General features: G+C 38.3%; 1 protein-coding gene across 3 annotated transcripts in view; it reads left to right on the top strand.

Moving 5' to 3' along the window:
- Positions 1-20373, top strand: part of SCP2 (sterol carrier protein 2) — a 126514-nt gene that overhangs the window by 40156 nt on the left and 65985 nt on the right. For 2 of the 3 annotated variants that reach the window (XM_007978723.3, XM_007978725.3), the window contains exons 6-10: positions 2124-2250; positions 12714-12777; positions 14628-14714; positions 16132-16282; positions 18347-18494. In XM_007978723.3, the coding sequence (XP_007976914.1) occupies positions 2124-2250; positions 12714-12777; positions 14628-14714; positions 16132-16282; positions 18347-18494 (577 nt within the window). The remainder of the gene's footprint in view (positions 1-2123; positions 2251-12713; positions 12778-14627; positions 14715-16131; positions 16283-18346; positions 18495-20373) is intronic. The other variant, XM_007978724.3, reaches the window with a different exon arrangement.

Genomic DNA, 20373 nt, shown 5'->3' with positions numbered 1-20373 from the left:
GGGACCGCCAGGCCCGGCCTATATTTTTTTATTTGAGATTTGTTTTTTGGCTCAGGGTATGGTTTATTTTGAAAAATATAATGTGTGCACTTGAAAAGGATATGTACTTTGTTCTTAGTGAATGAAGTGTTCTATAAATGCTACTTATGTCAAATTGGCTGATGAGGTTGGTCAAGTCTTTTATGACCTTACTGATTTGTCTACTTATTCTGTCAGTTATTGAGAGGGAAGTATTGCAATCTCTGCTATATCTGTAGATTTGTCTCTTTCCTTCAGTTCTTTTTTTTTTTTTTTTTTTTTAGATGGAGTCTCACTCCGTCACCTAGGCTGGAGTGCAATGGCACGATCTTGGCTCACTGCAACCTCCACCTCTCGGGTTCAAGTGATTCTCCTGCCTCAGCCTCCCGAATAGCTGGGATTACAGGCACGCACCACCACGTCTGGCTAATTTTTGTATTTTTAGTAACGTTTCACCATGTTGGTCAGGCTGGTCTTGAACTCCTGACCTAGTGATCCGCCTGCCTTCTGCCTCCCAAAGTGCTGAGATTACAGGCGTGAGCCACCACGCCCGTCCTATTTCCTTCAGTTTCTGTTTCATGTATTTTGAAGCTCTGATATTAGATATATTAACATTTAGGGTTGTTATATCCTCTTGGTAAGTTGACTCCTTCGTCATTATGAGATAATCCTCTTTAGTCCTTGTTATTGGTTCTTTGATCTTACATCTACTTTGATATTAGCATAGCCAATCCAGCTTTCTTTTGAGTAGAATTAGAATAGTATATATTTTTCCATCCCTTTACTTATTTTTGTCTATATATTTGAATTGGGTTTTTGTAGACAGCATATTGTGGGGTCTTGCTTTTTAACAATATAATAATATTTGCCTTTTAATTGGACTTTTTATATCTTTCCCATTTGATGTGCTGATTGATGTGGTTGAGTTTAAACTAGCAGTTAGCTGAAACCGTTACCTACTAGCTTGTACCATCCTTAACGATCGGATTATGCACATCTTTTCCCATGTTTGGTTTCCGTGACAGCCATGTTAGTAGATTCAAACTGGCTGTGGTGGGAGAATTTATACCACAAAAGTTGGCAAATGCTACCAATTAGGGCTCCCTGCATCCTGCCCCAGTGAGCCTGTTGTTAAGTATTTACTTGGACACCACTGATTTGCGGATTGTTTTCTTTTTGTTCAATCTCTTCTTTGTTCTTTTTTCTTCTTTTCTGTTAATTGAGAATTTTTTATAATTTCATTTTATCTATCTTATAGGCGTATTAACTATACCTCTGCTGTTTTGTTTTGCTTTTAGTGGTTGCTTTATGTTTTATAGTTACAGCTTTAATTTATCCACAGACTACTTTTAAGTAATATATCTGTTCACTGTAATGTTATGAGAACTCTAGGAAGTGTTTTTTGTTGTTTGCTTCGTCCAAGAAGTATATTGTAGCCAGGTGCCCTGGCTCATGCCTGTAGTCCCAGTACTTTGGGAGGCAGGGGCAGGAGGATTGCTTGAGACCAGAAATTCAAGACCACCCTGGGCAACATGGTGAAACCCCGGCTATTCAAAAAAATACAAAAGAATTAGTTGGACATGGTGGTGCATGCCTGTATTCCCAGCTACTTGGGAAGCTGAGATAGGAGGATTGCTTTATATTACGAAATATAAATGTTATTTATATTTTAAATTTTATTTATTTTATTTTTTATGTTAATCATTTAATACTAATCTTTTCTTATTAGTCATTACTGAGTCATAAATATTTTTATTTATTATTGTCCTCATCACCTTTTACCTTCCTCCCTCTGCAATGTAAATGCCAGTGAGCAAAGTCTATCTTATTCACTCTTTTTTCTCTCATGTCTGGAATAGTTACTGGCACATACTGGATGCCCAATAAATATTTCTTGAAAGAGTTAATACCTCTTTCCTCACTTGATTATTTTTTCTTCTTCCCATGTTTCCCTGTGGAGCATGTCCTAACTGATTTTATTCACATTGACCATTTCTGGTGTACTATGGGCTTAGAATAAATAAATGTCTTAATAGCGCTGTAGTAGTTTTGAAAGAGATACTTATCATGTCAGCTACTTATGAAATTTTGTCCCCCCATCTTAGTTTTCAGATAGGACCATTCCCACTGATAAACATCTTGACGTCCTGATCAATAAGTATGGATTGTCTGCACACCCAGTTGCTCCTCAGATGTTTGGGTATGCTGGAAAAGAACATATGGAAAAATATGGTATGTTAAAAAAAACTTTTGAGGCTTCTTACTAGTTATATACATGAGATAAGAAACGACAGTTATTTATTAAGGAACTATGGAGGATGCCAGGATATATAAGATGTAAAATGTTTTTTGAATTAAATCGAAGTAATAGTTCTTATAGAACTTAGCCATAGAGAAAGTGTTTATATATAGACTGTGGTATGGGAAGTACCTAGAGTACTCTATAGCAGGAAGTTGAAATAGGAAAAATGATACACATCTTGTCTCCTTTAATCATGGACTATAACTTTTTTTTTCCAAGCTGGGGGTGTCACTCTGTTATGCAGGTTGGAGTGCAGTGGTGCCATCTCGGCTCACTGCAACTTCCGCCTCCTAGGCTCAAGTGATCCTTCCACCCAGCCTCTCGAGTAGCTGGAACTACAGACGTGCACCACCATGTTCGGCTAATTTTTTGTATTTTCGGTAGACATGGCTTTTTGCCATGTTGCCCAGGCTGGTCTCAAACTCTTGAGCTCAAGTGATCCACCTGTCTCGGCTTCCCAAAGTGTTAGGATTACAGGCGTGAGCTACCATGACTGGTCATGGACTATAAATTGAGGATCTTAAAATGTCAACCAAGACAAGGTGAAAGATCAAGCTATTCATACTCTACATTCAATATATCAGCAAGACTTTTCTCTGTATTCTCAGTATAGCCATTTCTCACCATTTTTGCTACCTTTGCTGTAGTGGCATAATTTCGTACCTGAAATTTAGGAGTGTTCTAACTGGTTTCTCTACTTCTGCTTGTGTACCTCCAAAGTCAATTCTCTACTTTATAGCCAGAGCCATGCTTTTAAAATATGTCAGATCATTTCACACCTGTGCTTAAAATTCTCCATTGTTTCTCATCACACTGAGATTGAAACCCAAGTGTCTTCTTATGGCCTACGAGCTTCTACATGATCATTCCCTCCACCCTCATTGGCTCTCTGATCTTATCTCCCACCATTTTTTCTTTCACTAGTCTGCTCCAACCACACTATCTTTTCTTTCTGTTCCTTGTACACACCAAGCTTTACTTCAGGTAGGGCTTTAGCCTCTACCCTAAGATCATCAGAGCCAGCTCCCTTGCTTCCATCAGGTCTTTGTTTAAAAGCCACCTTCTGCTTTCTTTCATCACTCTCCTTCCCAGAACTTCCTATTCACTATCTTCTGCTTTATCGTTTTATATGGCACCTATAATAATCTGACATATATCTGACACATACATATATGTCAGATTATTATAGGTGCCATATAACATGAGATATATATACACACACACACACTTGTTTATTGACTCTTCCAAACAGAATATAAGTTCAACAAAAGCATGGATTTTTATTTGTCTTATTTCCTGCACATTGATTGTTAACCTAGAATAGTACCTGGCTAAACCAAGTATAAAAGAAAAAAAAAAAAAAAGAATAGTGCCTGGCACAAGTCAGTGTTGTGTAATTAATTCATCTTTAAAATTTAGAAAGACCCTCCATGACTATTCAAATCAAAGTAGCCCCTCTTATTATTCTTTTTCTTAGATAGCTTCGTATCGCTTCCTTCATAGCACTTAGCACTATTTATATTCATGTATTTATCATATGTGGTTTTACTTGTTTAATTTTTGTCTTCTTTATTATCTATAAACTCCACGAAAGCAGGGGCCATGTCTGCTTTGTTTACCTTGATATACACAGCCAAGCACAGAACTTGGCATGTTATTTAACCAGAAAGAAGTTTTTTTTTTTCTTTCTCTTCTACAGTCTTCAGCATATTTAAATACTCAACATTTATTGAATGAAGGAGTGAATTTCTATATGTATGTTATCTCATTCAGCTATCACAAGAATCCATTATTGCAGGTGTTGTTATCTCATTTTATAGCAGAAGAATCTGATATTCAGACAAGTTTTTGACCAGGATCATAGGGTCAATAAGTAGGAGAGCCTATGTTCCATTCTATTTCTGTCTCACTCAAAAGCTCTTGTGCAGCCCTTTCTCCCAGTTAGTAGCTGCTCTTTGTTGCGTGCCTCACACATCTTAGATATTTTACATACCAAATATAACAACTATTTTAAGAGGTGAGTGTACGCCTATTTTTAATACGAGGAACCTGAAGCTTGGAGAATTTGAGTAACTTCTAATAGGTGATAGGAGAGGGTTTCACACTCAAATCTGCCATACTATAAAACCTCCATTCTTTTCATTGTTTCTCAGATAGCTATATTAATTTTAAATAATAAAAAGTTTTTACTGTATATTAACTTTTTGTTTTCTTGTCATTCCTGTACATAGTAGAGGGACATTCAGTAATGTTTGTTAGCATTTATTGTAGGTATGGAAACATGTTTTGCTTGGAATTTTCATTTGTGCTTGGCTTTCCTTTTTTCTTTTTTGACCTGTTTGGGGAAGGGGAAGGAAAACTGAATATTGTAATAGCATTTTTGTTTAAAAATCATAAATATTTAAAATTAATTAGATAATGAATGTGGCCAGAGTATAATTTGAAATTAAACTTGTTTATGGTTGTCATTTGAAAGGTTTGTCAATTTTTTTTCTTTTCTTTATTTTTTTTGAAACAGAGTCTCGCTCTGTTGCCCAGGCTGGAGTGCAGTGGCCCGATCTTGGCTCACTGCAAGCTCTGCCTCCAAGGTTCACTCCATTCTCCTGCCTCAGCCTCCTGAGTAGTTGGCACCATAGGCACCCGCCCATCACACATGGCATTTTTTGTGTTTTTAGTAGAAATGGGGTTTCACCATGTTAGCTGGGATGGTCTTGATCTCCTGACCTCGTGATCTGCCTGCCTCAGGCTCCCAAAGTGCTGGGATTACAGGCGTAAGTCACGGCGCCCAGCCCAGGTTTGTCAATTTTAAAAGATGATATGCTTCATTTTTAGAGGTATATTGTAATATGCTTTAAAACTATTTTGTTTAGAAGTAATTTCAGACTGAACAAGAATGTTGCAAAAATAGTACAAGAATTCCTAATATTTTTACTCTAGATTTTCTAAAAATTAACATTTTGCCATGCTTGTTTTTTTTTTTTTTTTTTTTTTTTGAGACGGAGTCTCGCTCAGTTGCCCAGGCTGGAGTGCAGTGGCGCGATCTCGGCTCGCTGCAAGCTCCACCTCCCGGGTTCACGCCATTCTCCTGCCTCAACCTTCCAAGTAGCTGGGACTACAGGTGCCCGCTGCCATGCCCGGCTAATTTTTTGCATTTTTAGTAGAGACGGGGTTTCACCGTGTTAGCCAGGGTGGTCTCGATCTCCTGACCTCGTGATCCACCCACCTTGGCCTCCCAAAGTGCTGGGATTACAGGCGTGAGCCACCACGCCTGGCTATGCTTGTTGTTTTAATGAATTATTTTATCTACATTACTATGTAATTTTTTAAATGTAAGGCTGGGTGCTGTGGCTCACGCCTGTAATCCCAGCACTTTGGGAGGCCGAGGTGGGCAGATCGTGAGGTCAGAAGTTCGAGACCAGCCTGGCCAACCTGGCGAAACCCCATCTCTACTAAAAATACAAAAAATTAGCCGATCATGGTGGTACACACCTATAGACCCAGCTACTCGGGAGACTGAGGCAGGAGAATTGCTTGAACCCAAGAGGTAGAGGTTGCAGTGAGCCGAGATCGTGCCACTGCACTCTAGCCTGGGCAATAGAGCAAGATACCATCTCAAAACAACAACAACAACAACAAAATTAATTAAAAAAATGTTTGAGAGTAAGTTGCAGTTCTTTCATAGTCACTACAGTGATCAAAATTGGGAAGTTAATATTGATATGATACTATTATATAATCTACAGACCTCATTCTAAATTTCACCAGTTATCTGACGAACATCTTTTTCTGGCCCAAGATCCCTCATAGTTTTTCAGTGTTTTCTTGCCTTCATTTATGCATAGGCTATGTGCGTTGGTTATTTTTTTCTCCATTTGAACTTTACTCTCAAACGTTAATGGTATTTTTACTGGGATTGTATTAATCTTGTTAAACTAATTTAGGGAGGACTGATGTATTTATGAGGCTGAGTTGTCCTGTCAAAGAACAGGGATTATCTTTTTATTTATTCAGTTCTGTCTTTGTGTCTTTCAGGAGTGTTTTAAAGTTTTCTTCATATATAAGTGTTTTATTTCTTGTTAAACTTATTCCTAAATACCTTCCTTAATTCCTTTAATCATCCTTGTTGCTGCTATTGCACATGGACTTTTCACTGGTGTTATATCCTTTAAACTGGTCATTACTTGTGTATACGAAGGCTACTGATCTCCACCCCCCCCCAACGTGGAGTCTTGCTTCGTTGCCCAAGATGGAGTGCAATGGCGCGATCTTGGCTTACGGCAACCTCCATCTCCTGGATTCAAGTGATTCTCCTGCCTCAGCCTCCCAAGTAACTGGGATTACAGGTGTGAGCCACATGCCTGGCTGGCTATTGATTTTTATATATTAATCTTATGACTTGCTATCTCACTGAAGTTTTTAATTTTCGAGTTAGTTTTATTATTGATTTTACTTATAGGGCTTTCCACATATGCAGCTATATTGTATCATCTACAAAAAGAGATGGTTTTACTACTTCTTTGCTCATTGTAATATTTGAATTAACTTATCTAATTAGACAAAAAATGTTATTAAAATAATAAGGAAGAGAAAATATAGTTACTATTCATTAAGTGGAAGGTGATCACCTTAAAGATCCTCATCCTTGTTGCCTTCCTCAAGGAGGAGGAGGAAGGTTGGTCTTGCTGTCCCAGGTGGTAGAGGCAGAAGAGGTGGAAGAGGAGGCAGAAGAGGCAGGCATATTTGATGTAACTGTCATTGAAAAAAGTCCCCTTATAGTGGACCCATGCAGCTTAAACCTGTGTTGTTCACGAGTCAAATGTAATCAATATGTGGCCTTCTGGATATGGTGCTACATACCTATAATCCCAGCACTTTGGGAGGCTTAGGCACGTAGATCGCTTGAGCCCAGGAGTTCAAGACCAGCCTGGGCAACATGGTGAAACCTCATCTCTACGAAAAATACAAAAGTTAGCTGGCATTGTGGCACATGCCTATAGTTTCAGCTACCTGGGAGGCTGAAGTGGGAGGACTGCTTAAGCCTGGAAGGAGGAGGCTGCAGTAAGCCGAAGTTGCACCTCTGCATTCCAGCCTAGTTGATACGAGTGAGACCCTGATTTTTTTTCTTTAAAAAAAAAAAGTCCAGGCACAGTGGCTCACACCTGTAATCCCAGCACTTTGGGAGGCTGAGGTGGTGGGATCACCTGAGGTCTGGAGTTCGAGACCAGCTTGGCAAACATGGTGAAACCCCATCTCTACTAAAATACAAAAATTAGCCGGGCATGGTTGCGTGCACCTGTAATTCCAGCAACTGGGGAGGCTGAGGCAAGAGAATTGCTTGAGCCTGGGAGGTGGAGGTTGCAGTGAGCCGAGATTGTACCTCTGCACTCCAGCCTGGGTGACAGATCTAGACTCTGTCTCAAAAAAAAAAAAAAGAGAGAAAAAAAAGTGACCTTTTGTGACTGGCTTCTTTAAGTTAGTATGTTTTCACAGTTCATTCATGTCATAGCATGTATTAGGACCTCATTCCTTTTTACTGCTTAATAATCCTTATGGTTGGTGGTATATATTAATAAATATGTATATTATATTATAATATATTTATATATTATATAAAATATATATTATATATAAAATATTTATATATTATATAAAATATATATTATATATAAAATATATTTATATATTATATAAAATATATATTATATATAAAATATATTTATATATTATATAAATTATATATTATATATAAAATATATTTATATATTATATAAAATATATATTATATATAAAATATATTTATATATTATATAAAATATATATTATATTATATAATATATAATATATTAATGAATAAATATATCAATGTATTATATTAATATATATTAATAAATATATACCACCAACCATTTATTAATAAGAATAAATAATCCATTTATTCTTATTAATAAATGGTTGGTGGTATATATTTTCCTGATTACTGTGTTAAATGTATCACATTGATTCTGATATGTAGTGTTTTCATTATCACTATTTTCTGACAAGTTCTGTAATTTCCATTTCTATTTTCATTTTTTACCCAAGAATTATTTCATGGAAATATTTTTTAAATTTCCAGGTGGACTTTTAATTTTATCAGTAATTTCTAGTTTTATTGCCTGGTGATTTGAGTGTGTTGTTTGTAGATTGGGGGGATTCTTAGTACTATGGTGCCCTTTTCTGTAAGTGTAGTGGAATGGGGTCTTGCAATACTGCCCAGACTGACTCTTTTTAGGTGCACTATGGCCACAAACTCCTGGGCTCAGGCAATACTCCTGCCTCAGTGTCCTGAGTCGCTGGGACTACAGGTGTACCTTGTCCTTTTTTTGTTTTGTAGAACCATACAAATGTCCTCTTTTGCTGCTTTTCTCTTTCACTACCCAATTGCACCAAAAGGGACCTTGCCCTTTCATTTTGCTTTTTTTTTTTTTTTTCTTCTCAGAACCTATGCCTTTAAGGTTCCCATCTCAGATCTCCTGTGTTTTTCAGCCCGTTCCGTATAGTCATGGTTTGATCTATAGGAATACTTTCTTGGTATTTTCACACTTGGGGAGGAGGCCTTTCTTTTCTTGGTAGTTTAGAGCAGTTGTTGGCCTGCCATTATCTCCCATCTTCTCTGCACAGTTTCCTCAGCCTGCGCTTGTACCCTTAAAGGTTTGTGTAGAAACATGAGCAATTGTTGGCTGGGATTTGGTCTTATATATTTTTTCTTTTTCTTTTTTTTTTTTTTTAACTTACAGATAATTTGAAATTTGGCATTTTCTATTTTCTAATTATGCTGAGAGTATGATTTGTGCTATTTTATTTTTTCTTGTTATTCTGTATTGGTTTTAGAGGCTATAGAAAGACACAGATTTAGGCGGCCTCCATTTTTCCTCAACCGGCTGGAAATCCTGTTGCTGGTGTGTTTTTAAGTGTATATATTTTCTCAAGTTTTACATTGCTTAGAATAATTGGACAGTTTTCTAGTCTAAAATTTGAAATACAAATGTACACTATCTTAGTGGAAATATCATTGTAGGGAACAAGGGCCTTGACCTTCTGAAGGTTCACTGAAAATCACTGACATGAGGCAGATTAACAGGAGAAAAGGCATATGAATTTATTTAATGTGTGTACACGGGAGCATTCAGAATGAAGACACAAAGAAATGAGAAATTGTCCATTTTTGTGCTTAGGTTCAACAAAGTATGGAACAGCCATATAGAAATATGATTGGACAAAAAGCATATGATCTAATACTAATAGACTGAGTGGGGAAACCCAGCCAGGCCTGTCCATCTAGGTTCCTCTTGGCCTCTGTGAGCATGCATTCCTTCCTTCTGGGTGTGGGGCAGGACCCTTTCTGGAATGGGGGTCTTATGACCTACAGTCAAACAAGATAGGTCAGACAATTTCTTTATGACCAGTTTTTGCACAGAAAGGTGGATGAAGTTAAAGTAATATTTCTAGGTTTTATGACTGGCTTTGGGGAAAAGGAGTTCTGGTTTCTATGACCTACCTTGGGGAAGGGGGATTCTAGTTTCTATGGTTAGCCTCAGGGGAGAATGGGCCTGAGAGACAGGAGGGTAGGAGAAGGTCGGTGAAAAACTTTTGCTTCTGAGGCCATCATTTTGGGGTATTGTTTCTTTATTCTTCATTCGACAGATTTCTAAATGAATTGTAGAATTTTATAGAATTGAAATTGTTATTTAAAATTGCTGTTTGTGAATATTGTGAATGTGCACTAGAAATGAATATGTAAGAAAGCTTATAGTAGTTTAAATCATTGGTAAAACCAGCAGATTTTGTGATGTCATAATTAAATTATAGGCTATTAAAATAGTTTTACATAAAGGCATAGCCTTTGAATAGCCAAAAATCTTAATTGGCAATTCAGAATCAGTAGTCGATAAGCCCTTCATCAGTGCCCAGGCTTAATAAATATGTAAATGGCAGAATATTTTTCAAGGGGATGCTATCTTTTATTGATTAATTGGATCCCATGTTACAAAAAAAGGAAGAAAAAATATGAACATTATTGAACATCTCTTATGTTAGACACTATGCCAGGTACTTTACTGTTTTAGCCACCCTTCTTCCTACCAATCAATGTATGGATTGCCTGTAAATCTAATAGAGACAATAAAGCATGTGTACTTCCTAAAACAAGGAATTTGTCACCAACTGAGGCCACCAATCCCATTTTTAGGAGATTCCAATTGTTACAGTTCCCTTTTTTCATGTTGAACCCAAATCTCTCAACCTATGGTTTGCATCCATGCTCTTGTTTTTGTCTTCTGAGAATGACAGAAAAAGCCTCTTTTACCTTGTAGCCCTTCAAATATCTGAAGCCAGACTGACCCTATATTTCATTTCTTCTCTTAACTATTCTCATTAGACTTGTTTCATAACCCATAACCAGTCTAATTGCCGTACTGTGATCCCAAGTAAGCTATTCTGCTAGTCACATCACACTATGAAATCTCACTGAGCTTGAGGTTTCTCGTAGTTGTTGTGCCTTTTTGCAGGTTGTTGTGGGAGTTCAAGAATAGAACTGAGCATTTAATTTATATTCTGATCCATCCTATTGATAGACCTTGTTGAAATTCAACATTATAGCAGTCCCTTCTAGCTTTAGGTTTGGTGAGAGAGCCTCTATTTTTCTTTCTTACTTTGTTATATAAATATTAACAAGACCAGAGCTGAGGTTAGAAGTTAGTGCTAGAAACTTTTCTCTAGGTCAATGCATTAATTAATGCCTGTTGTTTCACATGAGTGTAATATTGGGAAATGCTTCATATTTTAGTCCTCTTCTAGATGGTCATAATGCATAGTGCAATAGTAAAGGCTCCAAATGTCTTACAGTAAAGACATTAGCTTTGTTTAACCATAGTCTAAACTTACTTGACAGAAGAATCTTCTTTTTTTTTGGTAACACCACAAAGATAAAAATGAAAATACCCCCCCACTCCAAAATCCCACACTATAGTATTTCCTTATCTTGTGCAAAATGGTGTTTTGAGAAATTTCGTTAATTTTCTTTCTGCTGTCCAGATACTATGTTTTCTTTGATCTACCAGTCAATTCAGTCACGAAAAGATAACACATAATTTGACTTGTCTTATTCTTGTTGAACCCCTATTGGCCTCCTCCCGATCACTATTCTTTTTTTGAGATGAAGTCTCACGCTGTCACCTAGGCTGGAGTGCAGTGGTGCAATCTCAGCTCACTGCAATCTCTGTCTCCCTAGTTCAAGTGATTCTCCTGCGTCAGCCTCCCGAGTAGCTGAGATGACAGGCTTGTGCCACTATACCTGGCTAATTTTTGTATTTTTACTACACCTGGCTAATTTTTGCAGTTTTATTAGAGATGGAGTCTCACCATGCTGGCTAGTCTGGTCTTGAACTCCTGACCTCAAATGACCCACCCATCTCAGCTTCCCGAAGTGCTGGGGTTACAGGCATGAGCCCCCGCGCCTGGCCCTGATCACTATTTTTATTGTTAGAAGATCACAAGTGTGGAATTTATCTTCTCTTTTTATTAGAATTTGGATAAGGTTTGCTTAATTATGTGTATGTCATTTTTGCTCTGAAGATCATCCTCCTTGATAGAGAAGAGAGAGAGAAAACAGACATGGGAACTTTGTACTTTACTGTGCCATTAATATAACATTATCAGCCCTCATTGGTGGCTTTCTTTTTCTTTGGCCTTTATAGCACCAAATGAGAATTCAAAGCCTATTTTATTCTGTTTTGTCTTTTTAAAAGTAGTAAAAAAAAATTATTTTTGCATGTTTTACCTCATTACTGTACTTTTTTTTGTTTTCCTGACATGATTATTTAAATTTTCTGTTAAGGAATTTAAAAGGCATACGCATTTCTTATCAGGATATAACTCTTCTAAAAACTTTTCTGTTTCATCACAAGGAAAGGGAGAGAGATGAAATGTTTTATCATGCCCTGGAGAGTGCGAGTTGTGTAAAATTCTCTCAGTCTAGGGTACTAGGGTATTTGACAGATTCCTAGAGAAATTGCTGGCAGTGTTCTCCTGCCTTAAAACCACTATGTTTTGGAGTATGTTTAGGCCGTGTTTTCTCATTTTTGAAACTGGATCCTACTTATTTTAATTAGAATAGATCAGTTTGAACTGTTTTTATTTCGTGTGCCAATTAGTTGATTCAGTTCATTAATTAGGCCTACATTTAATTATAAATAAAATTTTTTTGAGGGAACAGTGCTGAAGTTTTTAATGCTGGTGATATATATGAAAGGGAAAACATGGAAATATTTAGCAGAACACTGAGTACCATTGCAACATTTGTTAATAAGCAGCAGAAAAACATTCACCCACTGGTAGATGTTTGCTTTCTCTACAGGAACAAAAATTGAACACTTTGCAAAAATTGGATGGAAAAATCATAAACATTCAGTTAATAACCCGTAAGTATTTCAGAGACATGAAATAATGAAAATCTGGGTTATCGTACTGTGTAATATGCAACTTTATGCTTGAAAAGCAAATGCCAAAATCTCAAATATATTAACTAGAATGTTTTATGTTTTTCTTACAAAAGGCTTATACCCAAGTAAACTTTTGACAATTTTTCCGTTTCAGTTTTTGGCCACTTTATATTTAGAATATTATTTAAGCTAATGATTCTTTTTTTGTTTGTTTTTGAGACAAAATCTCTCTGTGTCACCCAGGCTGGAGTGCAGTGGCGTGATCTTGGCTCACTGCAACCTCCACCTCCCTTGTAGCTGGGACTACAGGAACCACCATGCCCGGCTAATTTTTTTTTTTTTTTTTTTTTAAGACACAGTCTCATTCTGTCACCCAGGTTGGAATGCAGTGGCGTGATCTCAGCTCACTGCAACCTCCGCCCTCTGGGTTCAAGCGATTCTCCTGCCTCAGCCTCCCGAGTAGCTGGAATTACAGGCACCTGTCACAGCACCCGGCTAATTTTTGTATTTTTAGCAGAGACACGGTGTCACCATCTTGGCCAGGCTGGTCTTGAACTTTTGACTTTGTGGTCCACCTGCCTCTGCCTCCCAAAGTGCTGGGATTACAGGCGTGACCCACCGCACCCAGCCTGTATTTTTAGTTGAGATAGGGTGTTGCCATGTTAGTCAGGCTGGTCTCAAACTCCTGACCTCAGGTGATCTGCCCGCCTTGGCCTCCCAGAGTGCTGGGGTTACAGGTGTGAGCCACCACGCTTGGCTATTTTGTACATTTATTTAAAAGCTCCATTAGCCATAATTAATGTACTTGTATAATGTTATCACCTCAAAAGTTGGCTGAATTGTAGGTCATTTGATTTTGCTTTTAAGGAACTAGTATTCTATAATTTGCCAGGAAACATAAATATGGTATTCTGTTTTAATCCCCAACTGGTCTAACACCAACTGGGTATATTGCAACTCAATTCCACCACGAAGCATCTGGGAGTTAATGCAAACTCCATGAATTAAGGACCCAGTCCTCCACAAGACTGTTCATATGTCAGACATTAGCTGCAAGTGGGTTGCCCATGCCACTCATACTTTTGACCAACTGACCACAAATCTAGGGGTTCCCATGACTCCCTCAGGTTCAATAATTCACTAGAACAACTTACAGAACTCAGGCAAGTACTTAAACTTACAGTTTTACTATAAAGGATATAAATCAGAAACAGCCAAATGAAGAGGCATATAGAGCGAGGTCTCGGAGGATGCCAAGCAAAGCTTTCTTGCCTTTTGCCTATGGAGTCAGGGCATGTCATCCTCCGGATCCATCAAGATGTTCACCAATCAGGAAGCCCCGCTGAACACCATGTCCAGATTTTTTACTGGGGCTTCATTATATTGGCGTGCTAGATTAAATCACTGGCCACATGACTGAACTCAATCTCCAGCCTTCTCTTCTTCTCAGAGGTTGAGCTGGCTCAAAAGTCTCAACTCTGTAGTCACGTGGTTGGTCTTTTGGTGGTCAGTCTTCCATATAACAGGGCCCACTATAAGGGACCTCATTAGCATAACACCGACTTCTATCATTCAGGAAATTCCAACGGCTCTGGAAGCTCCAAGCCAGGAACGCAGGACAAAGACTAAATGTTTAAAAATCAAACATACTGTTTTTTAGAGTTAGGATTTTTTAAAAGGTCAATTCAGATGAAATTTATAGCTATTCATAAAAATCTGTCTTTTGGTTGTGAAAAGAACACTTACATATTATTCTGTTTCTGACGCTGCAACAAAAATTACACAGTTGCTATCTCACATTCTGTAACTAATATTTATTTTATATTTAGGTATTCCCAGTTCCAAGATGAATACAGTTTAGATGAAGTGATGGCATCTAAAAAAGTTTTTGATTTTTTGACTATCTTACAATGTTGGTAAGAAAAATATATTTTAACATTTAATGAGAGAAGTAACTGCTCCCCTTCCTGCCACCCCCCTGTGGTTAAACCTTAGGCTCTGTATCTGGGCAGAGCTTTCACAGAACTCCTCCCAGTGCCATCCCCATCCCACGTCCCCACTCTGGGTCACTTCACTAGAGTACCCTTACTTCCTACTCTTGCCTGGAGACAGACTGCCTCTTCTCTTGGAAAATGATGTGTTTTACTTCTTCTTGCATGACTTCTACCTACTTTGGTGATTTCAGTTGTATTTGTTCACTAAACTGTGGCTTAGGGGGCCAGTGGAGTCCAAAGCATTTTGTTTTCCCTGCTATGTACTTCTACTACAGGAAATACTACTCTATAATAGTAGCTATGAGTAAAAGTAAAACAAGGAAAAATTCGTAGCTCTAATGATGGTAATAGTTGTTTCTTGCAAAGTGCTTGACAGTATCTGTCTCCTAGACAATTGAGTGAGTACTGCCTAGCTCCTGCCTATGTCCCAGTTAACACCTGGCTGTGCCCTGTAGATACAGGCTGGGATGGAAAGAAAGAAGTTGGGTCAGCTTTCTTTTGTTGTGATATGAGGGTCTGCCCATTTAGAAAATCTAACTGAAGTCACAGAGGGCTTCTTGTGTTTGCTACCTTCCATCCCAATTTGCTGTAAGAGAAAGATCTATTTAAGATATCAAGAGTCTTAACTAAAGCAGATGGTTTAGTATCCCCAATCTATCTTTTCCCAGTTTCCAAAAGGATTTCAGGACTGAGTTATTTGGAGATAGTAAAGTTGGAGCTGGGGCAGTCTGTACTAGGATAGGAATAACCTTTTGGACTCACTCCTCAGAAGATGCCTTATGCATCTCCAGAGGCAAATTGGTGATTCTTTGCAATAAGAACTTTTTGGGGCCGGGCGCGGTAGCTCATGCCTGTAATCCCAGCACATTGGAAGGCCGAGGCGGGCAGATCACCTAAGGTCGGGAGTTCGAGACCAACCTGACCAACATGGAGAAACCCTGTCTCTACAGAAAATACAAAATTAGCTGGGCGTGGTGACGCATGCCTGCAATCTCAGCTACTCGGGAGGCTGAGGCAGAAGAATCACTTGAACCTGGGAGGAGGTGGTTGCAGTTTCGGTGAGCCAAGATCACATCATTGCACTCTAGCCTAGGCAACAAGAGCGAAACTCCATCTCAAAAAAAAAAAAAAAAAAAAAAATAGAACTTTTTGGGACTCTTAGATACCAAGTAGTGATTGACAACATTTAAGTTCTTGATAGAGCTTCAGTCCTTAGGTGGGAAGCATGAGATTTACAACTGTAGATATCACAAAGAAGACAATCCACTGACCAGCAAGTATATTTGGCCTTTCTTTTCACATAGAAGGAACTCCTAGAACTGTTTTTACTTCCTCTTAGTCCCACTTCAGATGGTGCTGCAGCAGCAATTTTGGCCAGTGAAGCATTTGTACAGAAGTATGGCCTGCAATCCAAAGCTGTGGAAATTTTGGCACAAGAAATGATGACTGATTTGCCAAGCTCGTTTGAAGAAAAGAGCGTTATTAAAATGGTATGTCTGAGATTCTGTTTATTTGTTATTTTTATTTTTTTTTATTTTTAAGATAGAGTCTCATGCTTTTTGTGATAGAGCCATGCATTATTATATAATAACTTTTAATTTACTAGACATGCTATTTATCATTATTTTAAGTTGACTATGCCTAGAACTCCAGTGTTACAGAGTTAAGGCAAAAACAGATTATTTTGTTTTGTTGTCCCTTTTCTTTTCTCTTCTCTTCTCTTCTCTTCTCTTCTCTTCTTTTCTTTTTTCTTTTCTTTTCTTTTTTTAGACAGGGTCTTACTCTGTCACTCAGGCTGCAGTGCAGTAGTGCGATCTCAGCTTACTGTAATTTCCACATCCCAGGCTCAATCACTCTTCCCACTTCAGCCTCCCAAGTAGCTGGGACTACAGGCACATGCCACCACTGCCAGCTAATGTTTATATTTTTTGTAGAGATACGGTTTTGCCATGTTTCCCAGGCTGGTTTTAAACTCCTGGCTCAAGTGATCCACCTGCCTCAGCCTTCCAAAGTGCTGGGATTACAGGCGTGAATCACCACATATGGCCACAAAGATGATTTTAATGAACTTTCTTGACCCTCACCACTTTAAAAATTCTGATTAAAGATTGAGTACAAAATGGAAAAAGTAAAAAAGATGAAAATTCAGACCTAGAGTTAGTTGAATATTTGAAGACATACACACAATACACAAAATTGCATGCTAAATTATAGTTTACAGAATGATTTTACAACAACACTGTAAATTGGCAAATGTTTTTGTAACTGCCCAAGATCACAGTTAGATTGTGGCAGAGGTAGAATTTATACTTAGGTTTCCTGGTTATAGTACGTTTTTCATTACACCACAGTTTTATTTCTTTTTCTTTTTGAGACAGGATCTTGCTTTGTTGCCCAGGCTGGAGTATGGTAATGCGATCATAGCTCACTGCAACCTCTGCCTCCTAGGCTCAAGTAGTCCTCCCACTTCAGCCTCTAGAGTAAGTGGGACTACAGGCACGTGCCACCACACCTGGCTAAATTTTTGTATTATTATTATTATTTTTTTTGTAAAGACAGTGTTTTGCCATGTTACCCAGCCTGGTCTTCAACTCCTGTACTCAAGCGATCCACCTGCCTTGGCCTTCGAAAGTGCCAAAGTGCTGGGATTACACGCATGAGCCACCATGCCTGGCCTCACAGTTTTATTCCTTGAAGAAAAGTTATTTTATCATTTGAGGCCAAAGACATATTAGGAACATGGACTTTGGAAAAATGGTTTGAATCCTAGATGATCTTCTAAAGAAGATTGTGTCAATTTATATAGAAATTCTCCCATATTTTTCAGTGTATCTGACTCATAATGATCTGGTAATAAATGTCTGCAACTTGTTTATCACAACTATACATTGTAGTTTGACAGAGGTTTTGTAACTTAGCACAAGATATGCTCTGAGGAATTCTAGGTCCTTTTTATATATTTTATTTAAAAATTCTGTCATTGTTTAGTACAAAATTGAATATGTACATACTCCTCCTAGATGTTATTTTATTTGGACTTTCTGTGTAATATAGAATCAATTGACCGACCCTCCCTCCCTCCCTCCCTTCCTCCCTTTCTTTCCTTTTCCCTTTCCTCTCTTTCTTTTCTTCTTCTTTTTTTTTTTTTTTGAGACAGAATCTTGCTCTTTCATCCAGGCTGGAATTGAGTGGGGTGATCCTGGTTCACTGCAGCCTTGACCTCCTGGGCTCAAACGATCCTCCCAGCTTAGCCTCCCGAGTATCTGGGACTACAGGCACATGTTACCACGCCCGGCTAATTTTTAAATTATTTGTAAAGACAGGATCTTCCAGTGTTGCCCAGGCTGGTCTCAAACTCCTGGGCTCAAACGATCCTCCTGCCTCAGCTTCCCAAAGTGCTTAGATTATAGGCATGAGCCACTGCACCTGGCCAAGATTTCAATATATACGGTCAATTATCAGTTGTTAAGGTTATGCATCTATTAATCTCTTAAACTACTTGTCTAAAAGGCCTAGTTTTGGTGCCCTTTATTTATATATCGTTTTGTTTTTAGGTTGGCTTTGATATGAGTAAAGAAGCTGCAAGAAAATGCTATGAGAAATCTGGCCTGACACCAAATGATATTGACGTAATAGAACTTCACGATTGCTTTTCTACCAACGAACTCCTTACTTATGAAGCATTGGGACTCTGTCCAGAAGGTAACATCTTTGAATAGGGCAGATTAATTTGGTAAATTTCACTGAGAAAACTTCATTTGGACCATTAGATAAAATAATTCACTATTCGCTTTTCCCTTCACATTGGCTCTGCCACACTGTGGGAAGTGAATGTAAGGTGTTTTGGTAGTGGACTTTTTAGAACTTGTGGTATTAGGCAGTACCAACACTAAGATGATGGAGTATCCAAATAATTTGTATTCTGATTATATTATTTGTCTAGAAGGCTCTTTTATCTGATCAAAATAGCTACTCCATCTTTCTTATGCTTATTCTTTGCATGAGCTTTTATTCATTTGCTTTCAACCTGTTTATGTTAATTTATTTAAAGTGTATCTCTTATAGGCAGCATGTAAGCAATAATTTTTTTTGTTTTTTCATTTTTCTGAGACAGACTGTCTCTCTGTAGCCGAGGCTGGAGTGCAGTGGTGCAATCTCTGCTCACTGCAACCTCCACCTCCTGGGTTCAAGTGATTCTTCTGCTTCAGCCTCTTGTGTAGCTTGGATTACAGGCACCTGCCATCACGCCCAGCTAATTTTTGTATTTTTAGTAGAAACAGGGTTTCACCGTGTTAGCCAGACTGGTCTCAAACTCCTGACCTCAGGTGATTCACCCACCTAGGCCTCCCAAAGTGCTGGGATTATAGGCGTGAGCCACCACGCCCAGCCACGATAATGTATTTTTTAAAATCTACTTTGTTGAATTTTGCCTTTTAACTGGAGTGTTGAAACCTGTGCTCATAATGATAGCCACTAAACTATACTTTAGTCTTTGAAATGTAACTAGTCCAAATTGACGTGTGCTGTAAGTGTGAAGTACACATGGGGTTTGGGAGACTTAATATTGAAAAATATAATGTAAAGTATTTCAATAATTTTTTTTTTTTTTTTTTTTTGAGACAGAGTCTCGCTCTGTTGCCCAGGCGGAGTGCAATGGTGTGATCTCGGCTCATTGCAACTTCTGCCTCCTGGGTTCAAGCGATTCTTGTGCCTCAGCCTCCTGAGTAGCTGAGATTACAGGTGCACATGCCACCATGCCCAACTAATTTTTGTAATTTTAGTAGAGACAGGGTTTCACCATGTTGCCCAGGCTGTTCTCAAACTCCTGGCCTCAAGCAGTCCACCCGCCTCAGCCTCTCAAAGTGCTGGGGTTACAGGCATGAGCCACCTGGCCCACTGATAATTTTTTTTTTTTTTTTGAGACGGAGTCTTGCTGTGTCGCCCAGGCTGGAGTGCAGTGGCGTGATCTCGGCTCACTGCAAACTCCGCCTCCCAGGTTCACGCCATTCTCCTGCCTCAGCCTCCGAGTAGCTGGGACTACAGGTGCCCGCCACCACGCCCGGGTAGTTTTTTGTATTTTTAGTAGAGACGGGGTTTCACCATGTTAGCCAGGATGGTCTCGATCTCCTGACCTCGTGATCCACCCGCCTCGGCCTCCCAAGGTGCTGGGATTATAGGCTTGAGCCACCGCGCCCGGCTGATAATTTTTTTATGTTGATTGCATATTGAATGGAAATATTTTATATATATATAAAATGTATATATTAAATAAAATATATACTAGAAAATTTAGAAGTATTGTGTGGGCATTATATTTCTGTTAGACAATAGTGATTTAGATCATTAATGTAATTATTGATATAGTAGGATTTAGGTTGGTCATTTAATTATCTGTTTTCTATTTGACCCTGTAATTTTTGTTCCTCTGTGCCCCTCCTCTTGACTTCTTTTGCATTATTTAAATATTTTTAGTATGCCATTTCAACTTATTGATTTTTTTTTCACCATATCTCTTTGTTTTTTCTTCTTTGTTTATCCCAGTGGTTGCTATAGAGCATGGTTTATCAACTTTGGCACTGTT

This window comes from Chlorocebus sabaeus, chromosome 20 (assembly GCF_047675955.1).
Source record: "Chlorocebus sabaeus isolate Y175 chromosome 20, mChlSab1.0.hap1, whole genome shotgun sequence".
NCBI lineage: Eukaryota > Metazoa > Chordata > Mammalia > Primates > Cercopithecidae > Chlorocebus > Chlorocebus sabaeus.
Note: the sequence above shows the minus strand (reverse complement) of the source record. Positions and strands in the feature narration are given on the sequence as shown.